Genomic DNA, 9,827 nt, shown 5'->3' with positions numbered 1-9,827 from the left:
AGAAAAGACGTAATACGTCTTTGGTTTAACGTTTACGACAACGACAAATTTTTCTGCAGCCTAGCGACGAGAGAATAACGTACGTTAAATTCGATAAAACGGTTTGCAAAAACTCTCTTTTACATTACAATGTTACCGTAGTGGATTTAAAAATTTTTTTTCGATTTCCAAAGCTCCTAAATTCACTATTTTACAGGATTAGGTATTGGTAGTGAGTAATCCTGTACTTTGTGATAATATTATGTACGATTAGAGGTAGCTGTCATGACAATTTCAGACATATATTTCAAAATAATTGACGTGTTAAGTGCCACTTTCAAGGACCACCAAATCAGCAAATAAGTCCAATAGAATTTTTTAAACATTTTTCTGACGTTTACGGTAGTCTGTTCTACACCGTAGTGCACCGTTAGTACGCAATTTTTGGAACACCTGTATGTAGACGAGAATTTAATTCACTAATTTGCATAGATATGCAAAGTTTTCACCGATAGCAACTTGAAATTGTGGCAAAATAATGTCAACAATATCGTTAGTATACATGTCTGCCGTCATAGTCCTTCGACATGCCTTCGACAAACATAGAGATCAGTGCGCCCTCCAACGTAGACGCCTGCATAACAGACCCACTCCGAAAAGGTACTCTAGTTTGCATACATCGTTGTAAATACTGTTCATTTGATCTCCTCCAAACTCGTACACGACCACTATCACTATGAAGATCAAATCGTGAAACATCCCCAAACAGAACAGAATCCCATTCCGCTACCCAATTTGCCCACTTTAAACGCGCTGCATCGTCAGCCGTTGTTAATTGAGATGCTCTGTTTGGACGAAAATTGCCTAAACCAAATGTTCTTAATTGATTTATTACTGTTTGAACCTGAACTGTTCGTCCACCAATACCTATGTCGTCTCGTAAGGTATTTCGTACTTGTAACGCTCGATAGAAAGGGTGCCTTCTACTTGTTAGAAGCATAATAGCGATCGTGTCGAGCAGTAAGTTGTACTTCGCGGTCTTCCACTTCTAGGCCGTTGTGTACCAGAATTTGTTTCAACAAACTGATTCCACAATCTACTTACAACACTCTGGCTAACTCCAAAATGTTGGGCTACTATATTTGGCAAAAACAATACGGTATATATACACACAAATTGCGATAAATGACTACATATTCCGTTAATATGTATCAACATTTCATCGAAAGATAATTCAGTAAAAAGTATAACAAAAAAGTAATTCTTTTACGCAGATTTGGTACAAAAAAAAACTACCATGATGAATTTCTTGAAAAATTGTCTTTATTTTTATTATTATTTCAAAAAATTCAAATTATGGTAATTTTTATATTTATCTACTAATTTCAAAACAATCAAGTTATGGTGTTTTCAAAAGTTTTATCAATTACATTACACAACTAAAATACATTATTGTGAAAAATAGTCATTTACCTAACTGATTGCACAGAAGTGTACTTACTTCAGTTGTGGCTTATACAGTGTTTGGAAACTCAATGCCATGAACATTTAGACATATTAAACCAAACAAATGTTGTTTATACAAAAGAAAGTTACAAATTACCATCCAAATAAAAATAAATACATAATTGAAAATGTGTCACACTAATTTCTAATCACTCTTAGGCCCGGTTGTATAAAGCGATGTCAATTCGTTGTTAAAGTTAAGATATTGTCAAGCGATCTGATTGGGGGATATTTAACATTGGATTTGAATCAGCCAATCAAATGGGGGGATTTCCGACTGACGCGTTGTTAGCTGACACGATGTTAACTAAGCTTTATGCAACCAGGCCTTAAACTTAATTTAAAATAAAGTTCTAAACTTCTTTAAGTACAAAAGTATTTTGCAAATGAATATATACAGGGTTTTTCACGGGAGAGGTATAAACTATTCCATCTTTAAAAAAACGATAGGTTGCCATGCTTTAATTTTGTTAAATTGGCAGTACTGAGGAAAGCAGCAGTTATATTTCATTTCATTTTGGTTGTAAATCTTTTGTAACTAAATTTGAAGTGCTATGTTGCAAGATGATTCTAAAACAAAAAGTAAATAAAGTTATCAATAAATGTCATTTTGACGTTTTTCCAATTTATTTTAAATTAGACAACACAAAGTAATAATTTAAAGGGTTTACTGCAAGTGCATAATGCCAAAAGTTGTGTTTGTCGAGACAAAACGTGCTGTGTTGAAGGGCTAGACACATTTTAAACGAGATAGGCCCGATATAAGTAATGATGCGATTATTAACTGATTGAAACTCATTCAACGACTAAAGCCTCCACCAGATGTTTACATTTTGATTTGTCTTTTTTTTCAATTGCTATTTTTAATAAAAAATGCTGGGTTCTCTATTAATCTCTTGTAATAGAGTTTCAATCGATTCGCAAAAAAGCGGAGCATAAGTATGGCAACACCGTACCTTCAAAATTTTCAAAATTCCTAACCAAACTTTTATTCAGATATACAGGATGAAATCTGTCAGATTGTCATGGCCAAGCATCGTTTTTTTTTAAGTTGGAATACATTATATTTCTGTAGTTTTTTTTTACCGCAACCAACACTGCTATGCTAATGGCACTAACTACTAAATCAAATATGTTATTGCCTTTAATTTGAAAATCAAAGTAAGTTGGATAGATTTGTCAGAAATGTCAGACTGGCAGATAACTTATATTTAATCAAAATTCAACAAATAGATTAACACATCACCATCAGCTTGTAAACATACGCAGCGCCGACAGTATTCTTTACACAGGCATTCCATAAATGGGGATCCTGTCAGTCTTTTCGTAATTATTGTAAAAAAACATTTTTGGAATTGACAAAGATTTTTTGCTTTAATGTCAAAGATACAAGACTAGATCGTGGATTCAGTTATCATTATTTTCAAAATTTGAAATCAACAAATTGTTGTAAGATGTATAATGGGTTGCGGCAAAAAATCAGAAGTACAGGATTATTCACGTAAGGTGACGAGCCTGACCAGGTAAAAATGCAACCAAAAACATATTTTACAAAATATTTCTTTGTGTTTTGGTATTTAAAAATGAAATCAGGAATCCAAGTAGTTTGAAAGGTATATCTATCATTGCATTTTTCGTTCATATTTAGTATTTGAAAATGTTTTCGAACAATGACAGAACCGACATTATCCTACTTACCCATTACTTTTGTGATCTTGTTTATTATTGTTATTCAATCATACTTTGTTGAGAGAGGTATTTTTCTGTCAGAACTTAGCATTCATTAGGTTGACGTTAAAAGCTACGACTATCTATGTTTTATGTGCATTAGGATAATGTAATAGGGATCCAGAAAGCTTTATAAATTGTATTTTTGGTTCCATTTTTACCTGGTCAGGCTCGTCATCTTACGTTACCCTGTATGTGAATGACCCTGTATAAATACAGATAAATAATTACATTATGTAATGGATGTATTTTTCTATATTTTTTTAAACTGAATAGAGATACTAAATTTAAAAATCAATTGTACAGGGTGGTCCCGATATAACCTGCCAAAAAAATTCTGGGTCATTGGATGGATCTAACAAGTTCAAAAAACCCCTTTTCATTAGGTCCAAAATAATGGGGATAAATTAAACCCTATCCACACCCATTCGACGCTGCTGACCACAAAACTACGTACCTACTCAGGAATTAATTGTTGGTGTTTGTATCTAAGCAACATAGGTACCTGAATCGTTTATGACAAATCTCAAATCTGACAAACTGAATCAAATTAATGACATTTATTGAAAACGGTGTACACTGTGTGAGTTAATTCACCAGGTTATTTAATGTACAAAAGCTGATTTCGTAGCCTGAGATAAATGAGTAATAAATAAAGTGGTGTTCCTCAATGTGTAAATAAATGTAGAGGTAGTGTGTGCAAAATTGTGGAAGAACTGTGTAAATAATAAGAGTATGGTCGTAATTGTGGTGAAACAGCCAAAATAATGTATTGAATAAATTTATTTACATTTTACATATTCGTACTTTCCACTCTAACTGAGAATCTCTACTAACTAATGAGAGGTAACTGTAAACTAGAGAAGAAATAATTTTATAATAAAATATTCTGTGTGCTTTTGCGTTGGCATTTATGCACATTTGAGTACGCCGGTACCAACTTTCATAAACATAATTGGGTTTTTACGCGTTTCTGGAGTTGGCCTTTTGTATTTATTTCATGTTCGTATACCAAATCGTTCGTGTGGCCCCTAAAATTAAAATCCAGAGGGGTTAAATAAAGGATCGGGGACGCCATCGTATTGGAGATTGGAGGAATCAGTCAGAACCAGCCTCACACAAATACAGATGTAGCTCCACAAAAGTACAACGGGACAGAGGGACTCCTTCAGGAGAACGCTCGCCGCATAGTCGCCTTGCCGCTCTTGAATTACCACGTGCTTCGCCACAGAGTAAATGCAAATCGGCGTATTCTTGTTTTGTGAATTTCGTAACTTTTTGAATGATTCGTAAATTTAAAATTTGACAAATGTCATAGGTGTTACAGGTCCCGTTGCTATAGAAATTGCATCCAAGCAACCAGAATTACCTTTTTAAACCCGATTAACTCATTAGCGTACAGCAAATTTTGACCAAATTTTCAATTATTTTTATCTCGAAAACGAAAAGACTTTTATTAGAAACATTTTTTGTGTATGGGTTCTACTCATCGTCACCTATTACTGGATTTCTTCTGGCAGGTTATATCGGGACCAGCCTGTATAATAATAATCAATGATATAAGTGATTTACCGTAGTTATTGAGAACGAGAACTACGAGTATCTTAAGAACAACTGAAAATTATTATCACATTAAAACATACTCTCCACAGCAACAATCGGCTGATAAAAATGTTATCAGACCTATGACAAAACAGGTGCAGAAGTGGTTAATTTAATATCTATCCTTAATAAAAAATATAAGTATGTAGTTACAATCAGTTGTTTCATTCTTGAAGTCCGTCATACATTTTTTCAATGTGATCCATAACGAATACTTTACTAGAACAGTTAGACTTGACTTAGTGTCAAAGAATGTTAGGCTTCTTTGAAATCTGGTAACTGGAACGTCGTCGTAACTGTATTCTGTACACCAACCACACGTGCTATTTATAAATATAAGATGACACTGCAAAAATAAAAGAAACAATAAATAATTAACGGAAAATATCGTACCATTTACACATACAGTGTACCTGTGTGATATTATTATCGTGATGTGTTGGACGGCAATTTAGATACGGTTTTTATCTATTTAGTAAACGTTACGTTAAATATATACGAGTAAGTGGAATCCCGTGCGAATCGTGCGCGATCAGCTCCAAACCTACAGTCTATTTTCATATTAGTCAATCATCTCCTACATACCGAAGTCCTTACCTACGGTCAATTGTTGCGGCCTAACCTTGTGCGAACGTTATTATTTATCGTTACTCAACATTTTTATGACATTCACTAATTTCTCAATTTTGCCAAGCACAGTTCATTAATGCAAAATGCAGAAAACCAAACCAAATCGAAAAACTGGCATTCGCCACATGTTCGTCGGTACTCTTCCTCAAGTGTTTGCTTCACTCACAGGTAGGTCTTTGTCTTTTTGTTGTTAAAAATATAACGTTTTCTTGGTGCTCGTAGCAACAATTAGTGCCATCAACGATGGGATGCACTACGGCTGGTCAGCTCCGGTGATTCCCATTCTTCAGTCGGAAAACACCCCCATACAAATAACAAAAAGCGATGAAAATTGGTTGGAAACGATTTACCTAATCGGAGGCATCGCAGGTTTACCGATTACAATTTACTTAGTAGACAAGATCGGACGGAAAAACTCGACAATCGTGTCGTCTTGCACTAGTTTAGTGTCGTGGATTTTAATAGCACTGGCATCTAATACCACATGTTTGTGCGTTGCCAGATTTTTGTCTGGAATCGCGGGTGACATGGCCTTCGTAGCCACTCCTATGTACGTTGCAGAAATAGCAGACCAAAAGATCCGAGGTTTGCTGTCTAGCATGATTTATTTGATGATGCTCTTTGGAATTCTGGTGATATACGCGATAGCGCCTTTCACTCCGTTCTACGTACCCTCAGTGGTGGGCAGTATATTGTTACTCATCCAACTGGGATCTTTTACGTTTATGCCCAAATCACCGTACTACCTCCTCACGAAAAACAAAATGGACGAGGCAAGAACAGCGTTAAACAGACTGAGAACTACGAAAGACAACGAGGTTGAATTAGAAGAAATCAGCAGAGCCGTGGAGCGGCAACAAAAGGAAAAGGGTCGCCCTCAAGATCTAGTGTTGGTGAAAAGCAACCGCAAAGCTCTTATTGTTATGACCGTGCTGAATGCTTCCCAACACTTTTGCGGCATCAGTGTTATGTTAATGAATATGCATTCTATACTAGCTGCGGCGGGTTCGGTTTATCTCAGAGACAACACCACGGCACTGCTATTTTCTGCTTTCATGCTATCTGCCGCCACATTTTCCTCTTTTTCCGTCGACAAATACGGCAGAAAATTCTTGCTAATCATTTCCAGTATTTTGACAGGAATTTGCCTGCTAGTATTGGCTATTTATTTCAATTTAAAGGTTGTCGGTTACGATGTGCGATCTGTAAGCTGGATACCCATTGTGTGTGTAATGACTTATGCTGCTGTTTTTAAAATTGGTTTAGGTATGGTACCTATTGTGATAAGTGCTGAACTTTTTTCTAACAAAATCAAAGCGATGGGTATGACGATAGCTGATGCTATGTACCTCATTTTTGGACTGCTGTCTATAGAGTTATATAAAACCCTTAGTGATTCGTATGGATATCACGTTCCGTTTTATCTGTTTGGTGGGTTGTCTTTTGTAACCACCATATTTTGTGTTCTTATTGTTCCCGAAACAAAAGGCAAAAGTCTCGAAGAAATTCAGCTACTGCTGAAAGGAAAGAAGGCAGCAAGTGGCGACGAAGATAATAATGTTGCAGATATCTGATATTTAGTTGTAATCTTTAATATAAATATAGTATTTTTCTTTGCTATTAATTGTTTTTGCATTTACCTACTCTTTGACTGCCACGAAATAAAACTTGTCAGTTTTTGACAACTTGTTATGTAGCCCATAAATGTTGAAGATATTAATCAATCACTTTAGAAAAGTTCCGGAAAAGTTACGACTCGCTTTGTAGTTTTCTCCGTGTACCTATCATGGTGGAAGAGAACCAAAGTACAAAAGAAAGTAATTTTCACACCTAGCCCTACAACTTTCATCATTTAAATTAAGGAAGGGAGTGTTATTTTTAGAAATCTTGAAAGAATAATTTAATTAAAATTTGAAAAGGAACGTGACTAAATGCAGAAAAAAATTCCAAAAGTGAAGTAGAGTAAAAGGCATAAATGTGCCTAACAAGTAGTCGCAATTCACTGAAATTCAAATAGTACGCATACTTACTGATAACATTTTTTAAATAAAACATTTACTTATTTATCAAAAAGAGTGCTCAAAACAATAAATACAGGGTTATTCACCGCAGAGTTCCAGCGAAAATTTAATGTTATGCAACATAAAATACCAAAAGCTGAAATTGCTGTATACCATGCTTAATTGCTTACCGTTTTACAAATAAGGAATCAAAGTAGTTTAATTTAAAAGTTTAAAAGTCAAAATGATATTTTGTTCTCTATGTAAGGTCATAAGAAAAAATATTGGGAGAAATCAACGCTTGACAAAAACGTTAGAATTAGAAATAGGCCTATTTGGGTATGTTTGAGAGTAAACATGTGCAGCTTGAACAGCATTTTTACACCACTCACCAAAGATCAGAATCATCATCGTTTGAATACATGATAAAATCGCGTAAAATTGGCGTACGAATTTTTTTATAATGTCAGACTCTAAAATGATTGACAATGATGATGTCATGGATTATAAATTATAAATTATTTTAAATTAAATCAAGGGGTTGTTTTAAACTGTATGTTGTGTTCCATAACATTAAATTTTCGTGGGAACTCTACGGTGAATAACCCTGCACTAGAGGTTGCCCAGCAGTCGAAATTCGACCGTTTTCATTAAATTTTTAAATTTGAATGTTACTGAGGTTTTTTTTTATCAAAGAGTATACCTCTATAATTATCGAAAAATGAAAAATGAAATAAAGAACACGTGTTTCGTAATTTTTATACCTATATTTTTTATTGAAACAAAAAAACCGGGCAGTTAAAAAAATAAAATTTTGTCCATTGAACTTAAAATAAAATTTCATCGTTTGTTAAACGCCCTTGGCCGTTATATTCGGAAATATAAAATCTCAAACCATTGAATGATCGAACTCCACTTGCTGCGATGTACAATTGAAAACTGGCTGTCTCAATAAAATTGCCATTTTTTCGAATGTTTGTTTTTGAGACTTATTTATTGTTATCGCAAATTGACTTCTTTGAAAATTAAATGGTAAAATAGTACCTGAATTTGTTAAATTTATACGTGGAATCAAAATTCTCTTATTGCGTTCGGTTCCAGTTAAAACTTCGCAATCAATAGTATTTCGATGCATAAACTTGATGCGTGTTCTTGTTCCATAGACTAATGCTTCCTTTGTATTTAAGTTTCTGATAAGTAAAACGTGCAATTAACTTTCAATACTAACTTATGTGGTGGCAAACCACTAATAGTCAAAGAATTTTGTATTTCACTCCGAAGAGTTTTTTTTTATGAATAATCTCAATAAACTCCCTCTTGGAATGGATTTCACTGCGAGGGGGATTAAATCAATTATCAAATCATCCACTCCGCATTCGTTCCAAAAACGTAAACAATGACTGTTTTGATATTATTTGTAACACACAGGTGTCCCCGACAAAGATACAGGGTGACTGACAAAAAACCTTTGATGCTGTATATTGCTTATTTTTTATCCGATTTGAAGAAATGACACATCAAATGAAATAATTTTGAAAACACTTCAATACCAACTAAATGAAAAAAATATATTGCGTCCAGTTTTTGACAGATGAACATCAGCTTCTTTTTTTCAAATAGCACTGTACATTTTTTTTTTATTGAGTATTGTAGAGATTTGTCTTCTGAATATAAAAATGCAAAAAACTATACCCATTCATGAAACAAAAGTCAAGAAATTAAAGAGTAAATGTACAAAATTTAAAAAGCAAGTGACCAAAATAAACAAGAGAGAAGTTTGTTCTAAATGCTCGAAATGACTAAGTAAGCTCTGAATATTCATTTGTCAAATCAGTTTGATGATAATAATAATAATAATGTTGCTGTGGAAGAAAATTTCCAAAGACTATTTAGTGTTAACGTGTGGTGTGGCATTTTTGGAGGTAGAATGGACTAGTGAGTCCCTTTTTTATTGATAGCAGTCTCGATCAAACAAAATATCATATTATTTATTATCAAACGAAATAAGCTACTTTCTGGATGAGATACCATTAGCAGTGTTGAATAGAGTCGTGTTTCATTAGAACGGCACCATACCACGTAATGCACGCGTGAATTTTGTATTTTTAAATCATTTAAATCATTTTGGTGAACGATGAATGGGTGCTCATGGAGCCATTCGATGGCCCGCTACTTCCCCAGATTTGAATCCATTGGATTTTTTTATCTTCATTCGAAACTTTCGAGACAATGTTTATTTGACCCCACCAGGTACCCAAAAAGAGTTAAAAAAAAGGGTAGTGCGAGAATGTCAGAAAAAACCCCGAAATTTGCAAAGGTGGGTATTTCTAGAAGGTATCGACAGTGTCTGCAACAGCATTGAGGAAAACTGCGAGCAACTAG

General features: G+C 34.3%; 1 protein-coding gene and 1 long non-coding RNA gene across 2 annotated transcripts; one reads left to right on the top strand and one right to left on the bottom strand.

The window, feature by feature from the left end:
- Positions 1–3,978: 3,978 nt before the first annotated feature.
- Positions 3,979–5,550, bottom strand: LOC138126143 (uncharacterized). Its single transcript, XR_011157655.1, has 3 exons — positions 5,413–5,550; positions 5,222–5,366; positions 3,979–5,161 (listed from the first exon to the last, which is right to left on the bottom strand). It is a non-coding gene; the product is annotated as an uncharacterized lncRNA (long non-coding RNA).
- On the top strand, positions 5,474–7,065 carry LOC138126142 (facilitated trehalose transporter Tret1-like). Its single transcript, XM_069041818.1, has 2 exons — positions 5,474–5,613; positions 5,668–7,065. The coding sequence occupies exons 1-2, from the start codon at positions 5,529–5,531 to the stop codon at positions 7,017–7,019; spliced, it is 1,437 nt and encodes a 478-aa protein (XP_068897919.1). The 5' UTR covers positions 5,474–5,528; the 3' UTR covers positions 7,020–7,065.
- Positions 7,066–9,827: the final 2,762 nt, after the last annotated feature.

Source organism: Tenebrio molitor, chromosome 3 (genome assembly GCF_963966145.1).
Source record: "Tenebrio molitor chromosome 3, icTenMoli1.1, whole genome shotgun sequence".
NCBI lineage: Eukaryota > Metazoa > Arthropoda > Insecta > Coleoptera > Tenebrionidae > Tenebrio > Tenebrio molitor.
This window is presented reverse-complemented; position numbering and strand designations above follow the sequence as displayed.